Raw genomic sequence first — 23725 nt, forward strand, 5'->3', positions numbered from 1 at the left:
CATATTATCATTACGTCATTTATTATTGGATAAAGTATAACATATATAATCTGTAATACATTCATTACAGTTTACACCTATAATCAATCACTCTGTATATCATAGCCCATATACTTACAGAGCTTGATAGCGTTCTTTATCACACGACACCAAGAAATTCCGCATGAAGCTCTCCAAATGCTGGCCCTTCTCTTTTCTCAATTTATGTGCAACTGACTGGTAGATGTTACCCAAGTCTGTGCTGTTTGCGTTCAGGGTGGAGGCTTGGACCACCATAGAGAAGTCACTGTCCACAGTGAGGAACAGGAACAGAAGCTCGCTGGTCTGAAGCAGTGGTTTTTGTAAGAGCCTCTGCAAGAAATCCTCGTATTTGTACCGAAGGGTTTCTAGAGGGCTGTTATCCCTGGAACAAGAAATAAATATAATTAAACTGACCTTATTGTACCTCCTATACAACACTCGCCAACCTACCTAAGTATGTATGTATCTTTTTTATAATAACATTGAAAATCAATTAGATATCTTTAGTGTTACTATATAAAACAGTTACTATTATTAAATTTAAATTGATTACTATTACATGCATTCTTAAATATTTTTTTTTGTAAGAGAGATCTTGAGATAGAAGCCCACTGCAAGGCACAAGCCTCTCCCAAAGATGGTCATGGTGACCGGTCTTCCGGTGCCACCAGGGTGCTACCCACACCGCGTCTACCGGTTCGATTGTCGAATAATGTGCTCCACCAGTGGTCGGAGTTATAGAGACAACTTCAGACGAGAATGAAATGGAATGGAAGAATTTGAGAGAAACAAAAGAGGAATGAATGAATGAATGACATTAAAATTGAAGGAAGATAAGTATATGTAAAGGAAAATTCAGTGAATAAATTATTGTTGCAACTGTTGTCCCTGTGTACCCACGACAAAGGAAGTACAAGACGCATTCGAATAAGGGAGCCAGTAAAAAAACAACCCACTCTGTACTTATTTTTTCTTAGTTTCAGGATATGAAATTTTCCTATCTATGACTTCTGTTTCAAATAAGTTTTCTTTATTAGTGTCCTCTTCTGTCATCCTTCATAAGTTCTTTTACTATATCTTCTTTCATTCTTCACATTTTCTTGTTTACTCCATTTCTTTCATTTGCAATCCTTAAACACATCGCCTCTTTTTCTACGCCGCATTCTTCTAGTAAATATGACATTAATGGCATTCTACAATGTTTGGCAATGGCAGTAAGTATTAGATTTATTATACCTTCGCGATGGCAGGGCCAGGTCAAGGAGAGCGTCGCCGTGGAACTCATGAAGCTTGGCGCGCAGGAGGTGGAAGTCATGCTCGCTGCGCTGCACAGACCACAGCGCAGCGTCAGGTCTCGCGCGGTGCACGGCAAGTGAGAACACACGTACTGTTCCACGGCGCGGTGCCGCTTGCTGTGCAAAATTATAAAATTAAACATTCGAGCACACTAACGCCATCATTAAACTTTCGTATGGTTGATAACACAGATCATAAAGACATGTTTCTCGACATTCCTGTCGCACTGTAGTACACCGACCCATAATGGCCTTGATCCGTCATCCGTAAAATGAAGTGTCCATACCTAAAGCCATTTCTTTAATTTTATATATACGAGGGCCAAACTGAAAGTTTTTAGAACTGGCAACTTAAAAGCATTATATTAAAAAAATAAGTTTAAATTTTGAAAATAGAACTCTTTACCAATAATATTGAGTATACATTTCATTCATTTGTCATTTGTTTTACGATTTGGCGGCAAATTGAAAATTGTCTGTGCACGTCAGAATGAATTTAAGCCGAGAAAATTTTCGTGCAATGATTTTTTATGACTTTCGATGTCATATAAGTCAACAAGAAAGTTATGATAGACTTCGATTGGCTTTTCACGATGAAGCCCCATCTCGTGCCACAGTTTACAACTGGTTTAATGAATTCAAACGTGGTCGAACTAATCTCACCGATGATTTGCGTGAGGGACGGCCTTCTACAGCGACGATTGAAGACAATATCAGTGTTGTGCGGCGTATGATAGAGACTGACAAAAGAGTGACCTATCAGCAGATTCGGACAAATCTAGGCATAAGTATGAGTCAAGTGCACAAAATCCTCCATGAACATTTAGCGGTCAGGAAGCTTTGTGCCCGCTGGATACCGCATAATTTGACCGAGACTCAAAAACTCCGCCGTGTTGATTGGTGCCGAGAAATGATCCAAAAATTTAACGGAGGTGACTCAAATGCTGTGTTCGACATACTAACGGGTGACGAAAGCTGGATTTACTGTTATGATCCGGAAACCAAAAGACAGTCTGCTCAGTGGGTGTTTCCTTCCGAAGAGTTGCCAACTAAAGTGAAGAGAGGTCGAAGTGTTGGAAAAAAGATGGTGGCCTCGTTCTTCGGAAAGATAGGTCATTACGCGACAGTTGTCTTAGAGGATCAGAAAACGGTTAATGCAGAGTGGTATACTAACAACTGTTTGCCACTTGTCTTGGAAAAAGTTCGAGAGAAACGACCTCGCAGCAGGATCCTCCTTCATCACGACAATGCCTCGTCGCACACCGCCAGGCAAACGATCGACTATTTGGCGACCTCAGACGTGGAATTACTGGGTCACCCGCCGTATAGCCCCGACCTCGCACCCTGCGATTTTTATTTATTCCCGAAAATAAAAGAAAAACTTCGAGGAAAACATTTTATGGACGCCGAAGAAGCAGTGGCTGCGTTTCAAAACGCCGTCGAAGAGACCCCTAAGGCCGAGTGGGCAAGGTGCTTTTCTCAATGGTTCCATCGAATGCAGCGATGTATTGATGTAAATGGACGCTATTTTGAAAAGTTATAATAAAACTAATAACTTGCTAGAATGCTTAGTTTTTGATTTTCTAAGAACTTTCAGTTTGACCCTCGTATATCAAAATATATATATGTATATGCGAAAACACCAACAAACTGCACACACGAAATTAGAGGCGCCTATTTTTGTATAATAGTTCACTGTTATTATAAAAATATTATACATATATACAGGGTGATGGGTTATATGTAAAAAGGTGTGAAAAATAAAAAAAGCGAAAAATAAGTTTTGTTTCATTGTGCGAGCGTCGATTATATATGTGTGTGTATATATATATGTACACATATATATGTATCTATATATAATTATATATACAAATTCCGTTCTTTGAATTTTTTTTTTAAATTATATGATTTATTAACTCTCATATAAGTATGAAAAGGTGAGGCAACTCACCAGCCTTGTCTCCACATTCGTCAGCACCACCTTATAGTTGGCCAGATCCTGTTCCCCCATGCTGTCCTCAGCCGCAATAGAGTCCAGATACTTCATGATATCCATGTTCTCTATACCCTCGTCTTCGTGCAGCTCAGAGTTGTCTAACACCTGACCGTCCATGGTCTGCGACCTTAGAGCGCCTTTTAAACGACTGCCGATCTTTATGGCTGTATTTAGGAGTTTATCTTGAGGTCTGTATAACAAACATGTTTTTTTTTTGATAAAACAAATACGTTTTGATTCAGGTTACATATCTTTATTTGTTAAAGGTTTATATAATAATATATTTCTTTAATATTCTTTATTGCATGCTAGGATACATATAAATAGTTTAATAATTATAAACAAAAAAGTACAATCGGCGGTCTTATTACACGAGGCAATATCTTACAGATGACCATAGTATGTAAAAGGTAGAAGTATATATAATGGGTAGTTAACGTGTACAAAACATACATATACAAACATACATACATAAATTAATTAAATGTCAATAAGAATCATATGTCGAATTTGACATATAAAACCTAAATTACATACAACAAACTTTAAACCTTTCGTCGTCCACGGGCATGAATTCACGCCCAAATAAAAATACTGTCGAGGCCTGCGGACATGAATTCATGTCCGTCAAACGTATTTACTTTGGATATTTTTTTCTGTGTATTTTGTATTTGCCCATCTATAACTTGAAGGACCATTTAGCAGTATGCAATTTCACCTCACTCGCCAACAATTTATTTCGCACATATTGTAAAAAATTCAGATTAGTTACGAATACAGGTTACAATTACGCAACAGGCGCGTATATTTATGTTTTCACGAAATCTTTTCAGTTTTCTAATGTATCTTAATTTGATCACATAATAAAAGGTTTCGTTTTCAACCCTTAGAAGCCTACTGCAAGGTATTGGCTTTCCCTAAAAATATCTATGGGAAGATATACGAGTGTGGTATTATGGTTCAAAGAGGACACAGCTGCTCATCCTTCGGAAGCTTGTGAACTTGTGGCTATTATATATATGTAATGCACAAGTGTGAATTATATAAGATTGTATTATGGGAATCGAACTTGCGACCACTGCTCTATTATGTTTAGACTTTGTTAAATACCACGGTGTTGACCGGTAGAGAATATCCATTGTATTAAAAAAATTAAGCGTACCATTACACAACGTGTAAAAAGAGTTAATAAATAAACCTAAGTACTGGGCATCCTAGCGGTAGAGGACTGAGACACGATCGGTTCGATTCCGGAAACAGATTCTTATATAATTTGTTGGGTATCGATATAAAACAAGCACATTTAGTTAATTTTTTAATGTAAAGAAATCAAATGTGTTAAATTGCCTTTGACAGAAGCCGGTGAAAGACGCCGTGCGTTCCGATACACGCACTCAAATACAATAATAAAAAGTGTTACGTTCGGATACAATATCGAACGAGGATTGCTATTGAGCAGCAGCGTCCTCTGCCGACTATAATACTACACTACGATCGCCAACCTACCTGCCAAGGGTGGCGATTATGGTATACCCCCATAGATATCTTTGGAGGGGGGGGGGTATTCTTTGCAGTTGGCTTCTATGGACTAAAACGACGACGACTGCAAATCTGGGACTATACAAACTCAATAATTAATTAAGAAATGTACTCATATACAGCTACTTCCGCTATGCAGCAGTAGTCGTGGAATGAAGTGCACCGCCCGCCAGCCCGCTGATAAATGCGCATGCGGCAAACAATGTCAAACAACTACCACCGTTAATCTACTCTACACGCGTTTTACCCCTCCACGGGGCATCCTCAGGAGTAATGTTACACCGACCTGTGCCAAACACCGAGTCCGAGACGACTATTGCTGCATAGCGGAAGTAGCTATATGTTAGTCCCTTTCTTACTTAGGATGGACTTCCGCAAGGTAACACTAGAATCTATTAGACAATAAATAATTTGTATCTGACTGTACACTTTTTGTACAATACAAAACATTTCGTAAATACCATATTTATTACACTCCGACTGTTTGACCGAATGATTTTTTAAGACCCCGCTATTGGGGACCTCTCATACGCCATCATGTTTTGGGACAGGGTTTTTATTTATAATAATTTTGTTCACATCCTTTTTTAATTTTTATGCTCTTCTATCATTCATCTTAAGATCTATCCTCTAAGATATTCCTCTTCTTTTATTCATTTCCATACTAATTTCCATTCATTCAAAACAGGGTGGGCTTTATAAACCAATGACGAAGATTCCAAGATTTTTCACCTTTTAGTCATCTGCTTGTGATATCCCGTTGGTACCCGAGAGCCGATCAGCAACTTGTAATACTGCAAAACGTATACAAAATACAGTAACCAGGAATTATACAGCACGATTGGTAATAGAAATTCTATAATAAATGAAAATATAGCTCATTTGTCAGCAAAACGCTTTTAAAATTTTACACAATTATTATTATTACTAATAACTTTTTATTATTACTTATAACTTCTGGTAGTACGAAGTCTGTAGGGACAGATAATAAACTATAATTAATTTTAATGTGAAGTTTTCCGAATTTTTATTGTTTACATATTATAGTCTTATTAACCCTTAATATCCTAGAGTTTCAATTTTGATACCAATCTTTTAAACCGAATGTTCACATTACTATTAGTTTTTGTTTATAGGTTGGCTGTACGAATTTTACTGTTGTATAATATTCTTTAAACGAAATTTTAAAAAAAATCTGTTTTTCCCTTCATCTAGGCTCTCGAGCAAACACAGTAGTATTTAAAAAAAAATTATTTTCGTAAATCAGGCTATTAAAGGTTAAGAATATCGAAACAAAAATGATATCCGCAAAGAACTGACATCACTGACGTAGCTCAGAGAATTGTTCATCTGAAGTAACATTGGATGAGCACATCGCTTTTTAAAAAATAAAACCTGTGATACTGTGATGAATGGAGACGTCTGACAGATATGTAAAAAATGTAAGGAATAATCATCCTGTATATGTCTAGAAAATAACTTTGGGTTTTGACTTGTCATACCTCTTCACTGTGCAAAAACCTTGGCAGCATGATCTTCTCTAGCGCGGCGTGCGACTGTCTGGCAGCCTGGTAGAGTGCACGGCTCGTTTGCAGCCTGTATAATTGCGGAAAACACTTTACAGGGTTAAAGAAACCATGTATCTATCGTCAAAGGGATCTATGAACTCTGTTGCCTGTCAATCTAGTGAAACATGTTTTTATATATTTAATTTTGTAAAGACGTACTTAAAGCCTTTAGACATTCCCTACATGTCAATCTAAGGTGTGTAAAAATAATTAGTGGGCAATTGACCAAATGTCATTAAAAATAGATGATTACACAAACATATAGTATTTATATAAATATTGTACTTATAATAATTGCATTAATAGTTACTTATATACATATATTTAAAAAGAGGCATGTAGTATAATTGTCGGGACTCTGTAGTTTCAGCCGGAGTCGACAAAAATGGCGTTAGTTGTTCGTAAACGTATAAAAGGGACCTATATATATAAATATATATACATATATATATATATATATATATATATATATACATATACATATTTCGTGTCGATTCCAACAGGTCTCAAACCTTCTTTATGAACATATATCAGTTATGGTAGTATAGTAGTAAAAAAGAAGAGTAAGTAGTAGTATAAAAGTAGGGTAGTAAATTTATTTTGCACACTGCAATACTTTGGTAACAATTTTATTATATTTTCAATGTCTGTCTCTCTATTAAGCGTTCATCGAAGCGATCGATGAGTTCGGCGACCTCCCAATTTCATGAAATAGTAGAATGTAGCGGCTTGAGTCGAGGCTTCCCCGGGTGTTCTCAAGCTGGGCTAGATTCAAAGTCTAAGTCCTCAGACTCTCTGCGCCCAGCCACTTTAAACCCGCGGAGTTTGCAAATGCTATTCGTGCAGCAGTAACTAGTCTAGTCCGAAAAAAAAGTTCTTAAAATCACTTCATTACTAAGATCATCATAGCTCCTGAAAATTAGAAGAAAAAAAAACGTCATCTTTAGAAGTTACATACTTATGCACGTCCGCTGTGCTGAGCTCGGCGAGCAGCTCGTCGAGCAGCTCAGCCGGCAGCAATCGCACGCTGTCCGCACACTTGGAACTCAGCTCGCGTGCCGCATTCCTCACGAACTCGCGCTCCGCCCAACTTAGCTCCGGATTAAGTAGCGTCGTTTGAAACGACTCTGCCAATAAAGAATACTAATTAAATTATTATAATTAAACATCCTGTATGTTTATAAATTACGACTCTACATACAACATGTCTATCTGCAAAAGATTGCCTTAGATCTTTACTAAGCAGGTGGTGAATACACACCACATATTATCACAACTTATATATATATATATATATATATATATATATATATATATATATAGCTTTTAAAGAGACGAATATATAAGTCATTTGCTGTCAAATAATGTATGGTTCATATCCAAAAATCAAAGGTTTCAGAAATAATGTAATGTTAATAGTGTAAGAAAAAGAGTTTTCAGAAATCGAATTAGTGCATATAAAATTAATTATTGTTTACTATGTGTCCCTGTAGACTTACTACTACCAGAATCCTTCAGGACTCCAATATAAAAAAAATTAAACACATTTCAGACTGATCACTTTAGAAAAGATTAGAAATACCATTATTTATAAATTTAGATTGACCCATTCCATTAGATGGACCGTCGACATAGTTTAGTTAAGTCACTTTGGTGGAGGCGTATGCCTTCCAGTGGGTGTCCGTCGGCTGAAAAACAGGCTTAGTAACTGTCAAATAAGGTATAGGATGAATATTTAGCTTTTATGACTACAACTAATCATCCTGTATCGATATACAGGATGATTAGTTGTAGTCATAAAAGTAGTCATAAAATATGACAGTGATGTCGATACATTACTGTCATATGGTTTCAACAAGATGCTCCCAAATGTTACACAAGCCGCTGAAACAATGAATAGTTTGTTTTAACTCTGGGTTTGGCACTAATCGGTGCAGCATTAGTCCTGAGGATGCCCCGTGGAGGGGTGAAACACGTGTCGAGTGATTTAACGGTGGCAGTTGTGTAATTCGCATTGTTAGCCATATATTGGTCCTTTTCTTAATAAATACCTTGCAAGACAACAACCTAAACAAGGCTCTATTGTAGGACTACAATAGAGCCTTGCCTTGCCTGCTTTATTTTATTTATCTCACCACCTGCCAGCTGCCGCGAAAGATGCAATAAAGCAAGGAACATACAAAAGAGCATGCATAAATACACCTGCACCTTTCTGATGTCTAGACGTCAGCCCCGATAAGCTCGTTAGTCGAATGTCTCCTTTGTTCCCGATAGTCTCTTTTGTATCAGATATTTCGGCGATCGTCACATTATTTAGAAAAAAAATTCCGATCGGATAATTTCACTAGGTTTACTCCTACTGGATAACTTCTTGAAAACCTTTTGTAGCTGCGTCAGTATACACATAGTACACAATAATTAACGCTTGAGCCTCAACGCCCGCTCGTTCTGAATTTAGAAAACTCATTTTTTCTTACTATATTATTATTAAGTTTTGGTTACAGTGTATATATTAATTGACAACGCCTTCACAACTGTTCTCTAGTCAACCTATATAAAACAATAAAACGGCCTTAAAATTAGAGAATACAAGGAATCTTCCAACTTACTGATGTCCTTATAGAATTGTAGCAATTGGAGGTGGCTGGTGGACTTCATGTACTGCATGAACGCGTAGAAGTGTTCCTGCTCGGTGATGACCAGGTCCAGGTCCACCCGCATCAGCCGGCAGCGCTGCGTGTACACCGAATCCGTCTGACGGGCAAATGTCTCTAAGAATTCCACCTGTAATTAAAAAATTCTACCTATATATTCGAAATTAAAAATATGTCAGTTTTTTTTAATGATTTTATTAGTATTTTTGTAGAGCTTATCGTATATTATAATAGAGTATTTGACGTTTTAGCCTATAGGCGTAAATTGCACAGAATAGGCTTCCCCCAAAGATATCTATGGAGCGATATACCATAATCGCCACGGCTGGCAGGCAAGTTGGCAGTCGTAATGTGGTATTATGGTACGCAGAGGATACTGCTGCACATCTTCTGTAAATTTTTGTAAGCAATGGTAATCTATATAAAATTAATGCACGTCGCTGGGAATCCACAACCTATAACATTTACCATTTTTTATTTTCTTTGGTATCTTTCGAATGGTTGTCTGTAAAATTGCATTATGTGATTAGAAAGCCTATTATTTATTTATTTATTTACTTTACTTTATTGGAGATAGACAGTAACAAAAGGCAGTAAGAAAGTACAAACGTAGAAGCTTAGAAATATAAAATTAGTTACAGTTGTTACCTTATAACTATCTCACTGAGAACATATAATGATTTATAGTTAAACAATGAAAAAACAAGTAAGAATAAAAACATTACTAAACAGGGATCAAAGACTATGGTTTATATATTTATGTTATGTTTTATATTATTATATTGTACATTAAATCTACATATTTTTCTTGTTATAATAAAGAGAATTAAATTGATTATATAAATAGTTTATATATTAAACAAGTATGTACTATTTTTTACCTAATTATAGGGAAAATTCAATCTAAATATGATCATCATCATTTCTGCCGAAGCATGTTCACAGCTGGGCGTAGACCTTCACTATATATTTATTAAATTTCCACTAGGACCAGTTGGAAACAGCTTAACAAGGTTGTCTGTCCACCGTGTTGCTAGATGTTCTATGCTACGTTTATAGATCCGTGTACAACTTTCCAGAACTTTCAAGTTCCAAGCGACCATCTCTTCTACGGACTATGAGGTCAACCTTCAACTTAGCTTCGCAATCATACATATTATGCTTTTATAACACTATAACTAAGGCTTTTGTTCGGTTAAGCGCAGTACATAAATATATAAGATTATTACTATGTTTATCGCCGCTTCCAACTAGATGGCGTTGGAGAAACTATAAACATTCTTCGCGTGTGATGTATCCTGGTGCTTTATGATGAAAGTTTCATCAAAGCCCTCATCGGCGAGCTTTACGCTAGGAATTTCTCTATGAGATTGAATTAGGAATACGGAGATAGGTAGACGAACGTATGTAAACGACATAGCTCAGTGGATGACAGCTATGGTCTCATGATTCACCCACAAAGTGACAGATAACCATGTTAAGATGACAGAAATATCTAGATAGGTATTTAGGCACGCATAGGAGTCTAGGAATTAAACGAAGTATCCTAGTAGACTTGACAAAAACACAATAAACACTACCTTACACATATGACGATATACCGACATAAGAATGACGAGAAAAAAAGATATATCAGATGACAAGATCCGGGTCGCTTCCTACCGGTGTTAACCCTTAATAACCTAGAGTTTCAATTTTGATACCAATATTTTAAACCGAATGTTAACATTACTATGAGTTTTTTTATAGGTTAGCTGTACGGATTTTACTGTTGTATAATATTCTTTCGAACGAAATTAAAAAAAAAATCTATTTTTTCCTACATCTAGACTCTCAAGCAAACACAGTAATATTTAAAAAAAAATCACTTTCGTAAATCAGGCTACTAAGGGTTAAGTCCATTGGGCAGGCCTATGTCAATATTGGACGCTCCACGGTTTTATCGATGATGAATTAATTAAATAAAAATACATCCGTCAGTAAGTAGCTATAGGAGAAAAGAGTAGACAGTTGTGGTCGAAAATAAAACATAATTTAGGAATGGAACCCAGAATCACCGCATCACTTGTTTATTTATTTAAAATACTACAAATTTTATGTATAACGACAAACTTGATGGCGAAAACATTCTCTAGTTAACCGTTAGGAGGTACAGAGATAAATTAGTAGAGATAGATGAAACAAATAATATCGTAAAACAAAAAATAAAATTGAGAGCAAACATACTTAGTATAATTATATGTAAATATGCCATAATATATATTATGGGGACAAGAAAGTAATGGCGCTTTCTTAAGTTAAATTCACACGATTACATTTTAACAAGTTTTTATTTCTAATCAACAATATATTCACTTTAATTATCAACAAACTTTTGCCATCTAGTATAAAAAATTCAATGCCGAAGCTGTAAATATCAATCCTTTTTTCTGTAAAAATATCGACAGAAATTACATTATTTTCAGTTCTCCCTAATATATATAATAAAAAATATAGTCTAATTATAAATTGTTCTATGTATTATAATCACCTTGTAATTTGGTGTGGCGGGCAGTTGTGCCATTTTCTCATCACCAGTGGCAAGTATGATGAGCGTGTTCAGTATGTACGGATCCGCAAGTACATCAGTCAGCGATAAGAGCACCCAGTTGGCGAACACCTCCCTTATCAAAACTCGAAATACCCTGAAAACAGTTACCATAATTTTCGATATTTTTTCACGGACTTGTCTTATGGTCTTTCATCTCCTGAAGGGCAGATAGCGTATACAGTGAGTTTACAGTTGTATCAATATTCACCTAGCTGCATATCTTGCTAATACAAAGCGATATGCGTTCACCTAGGCCGACAGAGTTTAACATTTCCTTAAAGGCTTCTAATTTATGGCATCATGGCATCGTTATTATTATCATCATTTCAGCCGTAAGGAATCCATTTCTGATCTTCTCCAATAGAATTATTTTGAAGATTAGATGAGAGCTACATTCAGCGTTTTCTGATAGCCTCGTCAGGTATGCCTTGTGAGTGAGCGTCCAACGCTTCGTAGTGGCCATCTGTTCGTTGCGATATGACCGTCATTTTGGTTAATCGATATATCTCATTTCGATCTTAAATTTCCGAGCATAGCTCCTTTCTCTCTTGGCTCGTGTACTGCGACGAGGGCCAAGGACAAAAAACTTGAAGGACCTGTACCTACTCTTAGAGTTTTGCGCTGAGTGGCACACAAGGCGATTCATTTCTATTTAGATTACACACACACTTACTTATATGTTTATATATACTCTGGGAATAAAATACCATAAGACGATCAGTACCTTTCAAGAGTGCCTTTGATCCGAATTACTGTAGAAGTCATTTGATAAACTTTAGTCACCAAAATTGTAAATAAAATAAAAATAAATGTAAGGAATAATAATATGTACATAAATAAAATAAAGTAAAATGAAATAAAAATTAAAATTGTAAAAACTAAGGAAAAGAGGGAAAATGGAATAGATGAGTAAGACAGAAGAAATGTAGAAAGCAAGGAAACGAATGAAAGATCTTGAGATGCATGAAAGAAGAACGCAAAAATAAAATAATTTATGAAAAAATTAATGAAAAGTAAATAAAAGTCCCTAACCTATCAATCAGTTAGGGGTACGAGAGGTCCCTAATAGCGGGGGCCATATAAAAAAACATTTAGTCACCGTGACCCCACAATTATACGAGGGTCAAACTGAAAGTTCTTAGAAAATCAAAAACTAGGCATTCTAGCAAGTTATTAGTTTTATTATAACTTTTCAAAATAGCGTCCATTTACATCAATACATCGCTGCATTCGATGGAACCATTGAGAAAAGCACCTTGCCCACTCGGCCTTAGGGGTCTCTTCGACGGCGTTTTGAAACGCAGCCACTGCTTCTTCGGCGTCCATAAAATGTTTTCCTCGAAGTTTTTCTTTTATTTTCGGGAATAAATAAAAATCGCAGGGTGCGAGGTCGGGGCTATACGGCGGGTGACCCAGTAATTCCACGTCTGAGGTCGCCAAATAGTCGATCGTTTGCCTGGCGGTGTGCGACGAGGCATTGTCGTGATGAAGGAGGATCCTGCTGCGAGGTCGTTTCTCTCGAACTTTTTCCAAGACAAGTGGCAAACAGTTGTTAGTGTACCACCCTGCATTAACCGTTTTCTGATCCTCTAAGACAACTGTCGCGTAATGACCTGTCTTTCCGAAGAACGAGGCCACCATCTTTTTTCCAACACTTCGACCTCTCTTCACTTTAGTTGGCAACTCTTCGGAAGGAAACACCCACTGAGCAGACTGTCTTTTGGTTTCCGGATCATAACAGTAAATCCAGCTTTCGTCACCCGTTAGTATGTCGAACACAGCATTTGAGTCACCTCCGTTAAATTTTTGGATCATTTCTCGGCACCAATCAACACGGCGGAGTTTTTGAGCCTCGGTCAAATTATGCGGTATCCAGCGGGCACAAAGCTTCCTGACCGCTAAATGTTCATGGAGGATTTTGTGCACTTGACTCATACCTATGCCTAGACTTGTCCGAATCTGCTGATAGGTCACTCTTTTGTCAGTCCCTATCATACGCCGCACAACACTGATATTGTCTTCAGTCGTCGCTGTAGAAGGCCGTCCCTCACGCAAATCATCAGTGAGATTAGTTCGACCACGTTTGAATTCATTAAACCAGTTGTAAACTGTGGCACGAGATGGGGCTTCATCGTGAAAAGCCAATCGAAGTTATGATAAACTTTCTTGTTGACTTATATGACATCGAATGTCATAAAAAATCATTGCACAAAAATTTTCTCGGCTTAAATTCATTCTGACGTGCACAGACAATTTTCAAATTGCCACCAAATCGTAAAACAAATGACAAATGAATGAAATGTATACTCAATATTATTGGTAAAGAGTTCTATTTTCAAAATTTAAACTTATTTTTTTAATATAATGCTTTTAAGTTGCCAGTTCTAAAAACTTTCAGTTTGGCCCTCGTATTCACTACAATCTCTTTCCAGGATCGAACTCATTTTAATATCTTATACGTCCATATCTAAAATCCCTAAGTAATAATGCAGATTAATACTCACGAATTATTAATTTCATTTGGTTGCAACACCAGCGGGAGGAGGACGTCCGTTAAGGAACGCAAGTACTTCAGCTCTGCCGCCCGGTTGCACGCTGCCACGTGGAGAGCCGGTCGCGAACCACTCGACACAACAGCGTAATGCCTCAGCGCACATGGCACCAGCCGCTCCGTGATCAACCGGGCATAATCTATCTGGAAATTATCACCGTCATCATCATCATTCCATCCATAACATCCATCAAAAGGTTTAGTGGGTACAAATCCACTTTAATTTTATACTGAAATAAATACTTCTATTAATTCATTGCTTCTGTCAATAGACGCTCTTTACATGGCATAGGCCTCATTCGAATATATATACGGGAGATATACATTAATCGCCACGCTTGGCAGGGTTGGCGATCGCAGTTAGGTATTAAGATGTAGAGGGCGTTGCTGCACATCCTTTGAAAACTTATCTGCGAGCTGAAGCAAAATTGTATTCCGGGAATAGAACCCGCGGACTGCGATTGCAAGTCTCGGTCCTCTACCGCGGTAAATTCGCTAGGCTACTATTGTTTAATTATTATTTAAGTAAGAAAGGACCAATATTTGCAATATCGTGCATTTATCAGCGGGTTGGCGGGCGGTGCACTTTGTTGCACGACTACCACTGCATGTGTGGAAGTGGCTAAATATTGGTCCCTTTCTAACTTAGTATGGACTTTCGCAAGGTAACGCCTGATTCCATTAAACATTGAATAATTATTATTTATAGTGTTTAATTTGTTTTTGTAATTGTTTTGTATGTCATAAATCCCACATAATCAAGTCTTCTCCGTTATTCCTACAGAGTGCTAAACTGTTGACAACCGGCTCAAAAGTAATGTTGATTTTAATTCATCATTTTAACCATAAAACGTCCATGGCTGGACAAAAGCCTTTCTCATAAATTTTCTATGGGACTGGTTGAAAGCAACTATCTTTTGGCTACCTTCACAAGGTTGTATGTCCTCCTTATGGGTGTACATACTACAATCTCTAAATAAAATCCATTTATTTATGGTGTACAAACCCAAACACTAAAGAAAAGATGGTTTCGTGGAATATCTCTTTATGGAAATTTTCTTAGAACAAGCTATATAGCAGCGGTGTTGTTCAGGTTATTATAAATGGATCCAGATGATTAAGGGTAAGCACTAAGAATCACTAAAAATATATATTTAAAATTACTTATACAAGAACATTAAAAAAACTATAACTATATATAATAAAATGTCTAAAAATAACTTCTATGACCATAACCCATACTTATATAATAATAGAAGTATTATTAAAATATATTGCTATTTTTATTTAATTATATATTATGGATACCTTTAAAGCCCTTTGCAAGACATTTGCAGAAGCGTATCTCAACTGATGCCGCAACTCGTCAACAAAGAATGGCTGCACCGTGATCTTACTATACCATGTGTTAATAAACTGGTCCAAAATAGCATTGTAAAACTGTAAAAAAGAATAATATGTTACATACAGGATAATTTCTTACAAGTGTAAAAGGTTTAAAGGAGTGGATGTATAGCTTATTTACTGTTAATAAATGTATGGCACAACCTGTGCAAAAATAGTTTCAGAAATAATAAAAAAATGTAATGATAATATAGAAACGGAAAGCGTTTTCAAAATTCTAATTACTACATTTCAACATTGATAAATTACCTATCCCTGTAAATTATACTGTCAGAAGTCATTGGCCTGACGCATTTGAATAGAAAAAAAATAATGTAACATATTTCAGGGTGCTCACATTATACAGGACTATCAAAAATAGGTTACACACTTTTAGAGTTTTAACACCTATATCTTATAATAAACAGTAATTAGTTATAAGTGTATGTGGTATATATATAATACATCTACATATTATATCTACAAAATATCAAATAACAGAATATTTATGTAGTCGAGATATACTATATGCACAAATAAAATAAAGAAAAACCAGGAAAATTTATTACAACACATGGGGAATTTTTAAAGTGATTAATTAACATAAGTTTTTGTTGGAAACTTACAAGATACTGTATAATGTTTTTGTTGCATATAACAACTTAATCTATATTAATAACTTAACACTTGTCATCACCATTTCATCTATAGGAAGACCACGGTTAGTCATAGGCCTTGCCCATTCATTTAGTATTCGACCAGTTTGAAATGGCTAGCATCTAGCATTATCCAATAGCCTTAATAAGGTTATTTGAATTTGTATGCTCTCCTCATTGGTCTGTGTTCTCCACTCCAGAACGTTGAGGTCAAAAAGTCATCTGTTTGGGGTGCTATCTGGCCTGACCACCGCTACCTTTCCTTGCCAAACCTTATAGCTATGGTGATAACTTTCGTTTGTGTATGAATCTTCTCATTTCTAATTTCATATTGTCGAGAATGTGTCTTCTTTATAGCCTTAACAGACTGACACAGGATGATAAACTAAGTTTCTAAGCCGTAAGTCATCACTGGTAACACCCATTAGTGGTTATTTGATAACTTATTTACTTATGCACATGACTGTAACAGGAGGTACTATTGTTGTATTTAAAAAAAAAAGTCAATTATGCATGTAGCTTATTAACCTGTCAAGTCAAGAAAATTAATGTCTGGAGCTGTAACTCGGCAATAATCATGATAAGATGTTGTATGTTTATATTTAATAATATTTATCAGTCTTACATCTTCAATAGCTTGATCCAATTGTTTATGTATCAGTAGTCCATTCCAAGGCTCTGGAATTATGTTTGGGTTATGACGCTTGCAATCTTTTGATCGGCATGTCTCACAACCCTGAAAATTATACATTACCTGTTACTAATATCTTTTGTTGTTTTATGTACAGCTTTCAAATTAACTGTGTTTGAAAATTCTTTATGTATAATATAAATAGTTTAAAAATAACAAACATCTGCAATTCATGACTTGAGATTGTACCTCAATTTATTATTACTGTTACACTGACAAAATTAGTCAAAATAATAAATAAGATTAAATTTGTTTATTCAACTTTGGAACTTTTAACAGAAATCATCTTGATTGTCAAATCATTATTTATTTAATTTATTACACTATTTAATGTTGATTCTACTCTTGCTTCGCAAAGTTATAGCTGCAAAAAAGATACTCCACGACAACACATCATTAAAAAAGTTTAATAAAGATATAACCTGTCATGGTTTCTATTGTTTAGATAATTGTTTATTGACTAATAAGCTTTTTCCATCAACTTATTTTTAAATACATTTTAAATATTTTTTACTGGTAATCCAAAAATTTGTTTTTGCTGTTGAAACTTAGGTACAGTCAGTTTTTTACAATGCCTTGTATATACACTATGGACATGCTTTCTTTTTTTTAATTTTTTGAAAAATCTCCTTAAACTGATTTCTGAAGGAGATCTGCAGGCCCAAGCCGTAAATAGCTCAGATGACTCTTTTTCATAAAACAAATCTATTTTCAATATCTGCACCTCTACCCCAAAGCATCGATCCATAGCACATGATAATGTACCTCAAAGATATTTTTTTTTCATATTGTCATAAACAATACTTTAAAAATATGTATCATGAGACATAATAGTAAGTAAACCATAACACGGACCAAATTTAAAGAAACTTAACAAATTAAATAAACTTATTATACCTTATTACTTATAATTCAATTCAACAGTAACCTGAACATCAAATATAGTAATAAAAAGTGAGTCAACTTACGTCAGGAGGGAGTTTGTCGTTATTTTGCAGCGATTTTGGGACAAATTCAGTCAACCACAACTTCAGATAGTTGTATAGTAAATTCGAGCTTAAAGCATAATAACAAGCCAAACATCCCAGCACATAACTTACTAAAATTGTGATCAGGTGAAATCTAAAACAAAACGAAGTTGGTCACGGATATCGTACGTTGTTAAATATAAGTATGCATATTTTACTTAAAAGCTAAACCTGTAAAAATATAGCACACCCAGGAGAACACCACATATAGCAATGCAAATAATATAAGTCGGTTTATCAATTTTTTTAGTAAACTTTGTTTGACATCCTTCAGTCATGGTGAAACCATCAATGACATTTACTACGGATTCTTTCCAGGAGCGAACTCTATTTGATAAAATATTATAAACGCAATTTCAAAACTTGAAATAAAAATTATTTCAATTTAGTCTGATATGATACATAGAAAATATTGTGTTGAAAAGACATACGTACACATACTTTTTTGTTTTGATAATTATGTAAGCACTCTGTATTATAATATACCAAAATATGTAACATACTAACAGAAGAAATGTGCATTGTTCAAAACAATACAGAGAATAATTAATTAGTGTCTATGTTTTTAAATACCTTTGTTTTTTGTACCATTTACATTCTACGATAATAAGTGATATGATTTATTTACACTACTAGTTGGACCCTGTACGTTTCAGAACGTTCAGTTCAACTTTTATGATTAAAAATTAGCGATTTTTGTATGTAAATATTTTAATAGAATTTTAATTGAGGCACTTACCCTACTTCTTGAAATTTCATCAATATATTATCATAATGAAAATACTGCATTACGGCATAAATTACTATCATAGTTTTAAAATTTGTTAATTTCAAATTTAATGTTTTTATGTCAACCTAAAATTCTTACGTCAAGATTGTCTAACTTCATCTCATATTTCAAATAAGAATTTAAAGGGTTAGAAAATAGAAATAGTATTTGGAAAACCGTTATTATTAGTAACTTTTATGTATAAGTATGTTTGAAAACTATTGTTCATATGTATTGTTATTTTAATTTGCTTGTTTTGATTTAATCGGAAATATAAAATATTTAAACTCATAATTGGGTTCAGAGATCATATTATCTCTATGCGGTCAATGACGGTCACTTATCTCTGAATAGATAACTTTAGTTCTCTTAGTACATTGTAATTAATTGTTCAACGGAGTGCAATAGTGCAACATCTATTATCAAAATATTTTAGTCTTGAATTTTTAAAAAGTAGCTACTTGTACTATTTTGTGACAACATCTGGGAAACTTGAGTAAAAAGTTACTTAATCTAACAAGTTAATTCTATTTTTTAGTTAAAATGGTACTGCAAAGATACTTGCTGAATGCCTCAAGACAGATTACTTCAAGGCAAAGCATAATACAATCGGCGAGACAAACATTCAGTGTATTGCGTTTCTCATATTCTACAGCTTCAAGCAGCAGAAGATATACAGATCGTCATGAGTGGGTTGTTGTTAATAATAATATAGGGATTGTTGGAATTAGTAATTACGCACAAGAATCTCTTGGTGATGTTGTCTTTGCACAATTACCAGATACAGGCACAGTAATAAAAGCAGGTGACGAATGTGGGGCTTTGGAAAGTGTTAAGGCAGCTAGTGAAGTATATTCACCGGTTAGTGGAGAAATAATAGAGAAGAATGTTGAGGTTGAAAATAAACCAGGTTTGATTAACTCATCATGTTATGATATTGGATGGCTGTTCAAACTGAAGTTGTCGAACCCTGAAGAATTAAAGGAGTTAATGAATGAAGAAGAATATGAAAAGTTCCTCAAAACAGATGTGGAGAAGGATCACACATAATTTTTTCTTTTTAGCCTAATTATAAATGTAATATGTTTAGTAATGTAATGAATACAATTTGTTACCCTGGTTGTAAAATTTAATTTAAATATAAATTGTTGGAATTATACTTATCCTTTTTATTTGATTGTATTTAATAAAGATAGTTGCTTTCTACAGCTAGAAGTGTCTGGGTAGGTATTAGAATGTACCATATTACATTTTAATTTAAAATACAAATTTTATGGAGGGCTGAAGTGATAAAACATTTACTTTGATGTTTTATTCATATTAGAGAAGTCTGGTGAAGGAACACCAATGTATTGGAATGAGACTACCATATGCCTGCTATATTGGTAATCAGCCAATTTTAACAAATCAAGCCATTCTTACAATGGATCTGAAAGATGAACAGTCTGTTTGGAATTTGAAAAGTAACTTCTCTTACCTACAAAATTTCCTCAGTACCCGCAATCTGTGGAATGCTGATAAGTTATAGTAAAAATATGATATAACTTAGTAGTTGACAAACTATCAAAAAATGTATGTTACAAACTTTTAAAGGAAATTTTATATTTTGTTTAGTATTTACAATTATGTAAGTAAAAACAACAAATATTTTTTAAGAAAACTTAATGAGTGCCTATGCCTCAAGGAAAAAAAAGGAAAGATTTTTATTAAAATTGAGTAGCATTTGTTATTTATCATCTTTATGTAATACTTACCTATAACGAATATATATATGTCAATATACATTTACACATATTCATTTGTATATGTATTTATGTAAGAAATTGTACTATATATATTATACTCTGACATATGTAGTATATATTATTTTTAAAATGTATGCCCTAACATGTTCTTTTCTTCATATCTCTCATTTCCAACTAAAAGACACTGATGTACTTTTTTCCCATTGTCATTTTTTAGTAAAAGTAAAAGTGTAATTCTCTATTGAGGTATATTCCCTCAAACTATCAATAATTAAGCTCTTTACAATGAACATACTTAATCTTTAGTATATCTGTTTTAATAAGTAAAATATTTTTATCTACATTCAATAAACAATTAAGTGAATGCAAATGGCGTTATTATCTTTGAAATGCTTTCATTTCATTTGTTTATCCATATAATTAACACATATGTTAACAAGTACCACAAACTGTTAAAATATTATTAACTTATTATTAACCCCAATTGAGTTCAGTTATTTTATTAAAACACACATGCCATACGGTTTACATTTCAAAGTAAACATGCGTAATTACGTTTGGGACAAAAAAAATAGCGTAATGAGGTCCTGGAAAATGTGATGATGACTTTTAAGATACTTAACTTTTTGAACCATATAATATCGTGAAACCTCTGATAAAAAATAATGGTTTTTTTTTAATATCAGATATCTTCTTATTAATATAATATTGTTATTTTATAAAAATTACAATGTTTATTAGAGAACAAATTATTTTCAGATCAGCGTATTGTGATGCTATATCTCCAGTTACTTTGTGTTTATGCCAAAATGCTTTTATGTTGAGCAGTGATAGTAGACTAAGACTTGAGATCGAAGGCCGCGAGTTCGAGTCTTGGGATTCAATGTTATGTATTTCACTTCGTACATCAATTATATGGGATTGCCACTGCTCACAAACAAGTTTCTATTGGATTGGATTGAACCTATGAGTACCATAATACCACACTGCAATCACTAGCCAAGCCAAGTGTGACGATTATGGCATATCCTTGCATATCTTTAGGGGAATTCCTATTCCCCTAAAGATGGGGATGTAAGAGCTGAAAACGGCAAAGAATGAAAGGCTTGTATATTGAGTGCCTTTATTAACTTTAACAATTCTGTTTACATTAAACACTGTCTACAATAATAATGACTAAAAAATTTTTAATGTAACCAATATCTTAACATTATTACAAAAATTATAAAATAATTTTGTACCAAACAATTACAAGGTTGTACTATAATAATATCAAATTGCAAAATAATTTTTCAAATAACTAACATTACGAATAAATTGTTATGACGTGGATATTTAACTACATCTATTCATGTCACCTTATATAAATATTAAACATATAAAATCAAAATAACAAATATATAATAAAACTTGTCATAAATTTCATTATTATGGTCCACATAAAGTTACTGAAGGTTAACTGCAATTTAAATTGTTTAATTTTTTATTAAAGTAACTTTAACTTAAAACCACAAAAAGCTCTTTAATATCACTCATTTCAAAAGGAACTATAAAATCAATTAAAGCATTAATAATATTTTATCAATTATGGCCTATAACTAATGTCAGAACATACATAAAAAAAAATATATTTTTTATACTCTGTGCAATACATTTGTATTAAAGGCGGGAAAATCATAGTCTGTGATAAAGTTATTCCATATATAATGATAATTATTGCGCCCTTAATATTTGAATACGCATAATATTATTCCATTGATAAGCACATACCTTAATTTCTGAATATATTGAACACAAATTTGATGTATAAGCACAAATCACTTAAAAAAAAATATATATATATATATATATATATATATATATATATATATATAAGACATTACATGTATGTTTCATTATAAAAAAATATGTTATTACAAAATCATACATTAATATGCCTATTTATATTATTATACCTTCATATTGAGATGATTTAATATACAATTATTAATCTTAATTAATGTACATGGAAGTATATTTAAATTGCAGTGGTATATACATACCTTAATAATATACATTGGTATATTAAAAAAATTTCAAATGTTGAATACTGTATATAAATTATATCCAGTTTTTTTTTCTGTTATGAACAAATTACCTGTTGGCATTCAAAGCTTCACCCACGTCCTTGTGAGAAGAGGCTGAATATTAAGTTACCTTTGCCTTCCGTTTATTTAATTTTTTGGCGTTCTCTTTTGACAGATGGCAAAAGGGCTGTCAAAAAAGAAGTAAAATAATGATGAGACATTTTGTTTAAAAAACTTTTTAATTAATAACGTACTTATTTATCGCCTATACTTCCAATCTCGCCTCTAGGGTTTCCGTGAGGACCTTAGCTCAAGCTGTTTCATAAGATATTTCATTGTGAGAGGGATATATATATGATTCACTTAAAAGTAATGGGATGCCAGATTTACCTATAATATTCATGACTGACTTCCATTAAACTATAAAAAGTTACAATGAATAAACTATGAAACAATTCTACAACTATTTGGGGCAAATATCATAACATACATTGAATTACTGAATATCTTATATTAACTCGTTAATATTTCATAAATGTCTATACTAAGTGCAAACTTGTTTTTTTTATATTAATTATAATTTCATTGAAGCAATTAGTGTTTTTACATACTTTTCCGCGTTGATATTATATATTAAAAATTCATAAACATTACGTTTAAGTCCAAAATTCAATTTCAAAATGTTCTTTCGCTTATAATTGACAATAAGTCTAGAAATTAGGGTCGGCTAATACATGCAACTGGTCGTATTATTTTATTTATAAAATAGTACCATTATAGATAACATTATCCTTGCGAATTCTCTATGAGATCAAATAAGGAATGGGGAGATTCGTAAGCAAACAATATAAACCAAATAGTTCAGCCGATTGGCTACTATAAGTGGCAGCGGGCAAGCCTCTAAAGCCAAGGGGGGCTAAGGGCCTTAAAGGTTTTAAGTAGAGACTAGGGGCCTGCAAGCGTAGACAGACGGCTTTTCGCTTCCTACTGGTACTATTGGAAATCTATGCCCAGCAATGGTGGTTTTGGCTGAAATGATGATGAAAAAGAATAATTTGGATTGAAATTAGTTTTCAAATAAAAGGTTTATGGTGTGACTTGTTTAAATAGTAACCTTACACGAACTGTCTCCAGGCTTAGACCTCCCTCCAAAGATCGCTATGATGACTAGTT

The 23725-nt window shown here is 33.9% G+C and overlaps 2 protein-coding genes across 3 annotated transcripts in view; one reads left to right on the top strand and one right to left on the bottom strand.

Moving 5' to 3' along the window:
• Positions 1–23725, bottom strand: part of LOC137919485 (uncharacterized) — a 56630-nt gene that overhangs the window by 3464 nt on the left and 29441 nt on the right. Inside the window, exons 21-31 of the mRNA XM_068762572.1 lie at positions 16879–16989; positions 15523–15654; positions 14168–14358; positions 11604–11757; positions 9029–9203; positions 7378–7546; positions 6354–6447; positions 5584–5645; positions 3268–3502; positions 1258–1433; positions 119–403 (exon numbers count right to left, since the gene is read on the bottom strand). Coding sequence (XP_068618673.1) covers positions 119–403; positions 1258–1433; positions 3268–3502; positions 5584–5645; positions 6354–6447; positions 7378–7546; positions 9029–9203; positions 11604–11757; positions 14168–14358; positions 15523–15654; positions 16879–16989 — 1784 coding nt within the window. The remainder of the gene's footprint in view (positions 1–118; positions 404–1257; positions 1434–3267; positions 3503–5583; positions 5646–6353; positions 6448–7377; positions 7547–9028; positions 9204–11603; positions 11758–14167; positions 14359–15522; positions 15655–16878; positions 16990–23725) is intronic.
• Positions 18862–19892, top strand: LOC137919388 (glycine cleavage system H protein-like). Of its 2 annotated transcripts, none has more exons than XM_068762449.1 (2): positions 18862–18946; positions 19280–19892. In XM_068762449.1, exon 2 carries the CDS (start codon positions 19285–19287, stop codon positions 19789–19791), a length of 507 nt encoding a protein of 168 aa, XP_068618550.1. In that variant the 5' UTR covers positions 18862–18946; positions 19280–19284; the 3' UTR covers positions 19792–19892. The 2 variants fall into 2 exon arrangements, with proteins under 2 accessions (XP_068618550.1, XP_068618551.1); XM_068762450.1 differs by lacking the exon at positions 18862–18946 and adding an exon at positions 19131–19194.

Source organism: Battus philenor, unplaced genomic scaffold, assembly GCF_028537555.1.
Source record: "Battus philenor isolate CCGP_79_NKW_IND1 unplaced genomic scaffold, ilBatPhil1.0.hap1 SCAF_16, whole genome shotgun sequence".
NCBI classification, from domain to species: Eukaryota; Metazoa; Arthropoda; class Insecta; order Lepidoptera; family Papilionidae; genus Battus; species Battus philenor.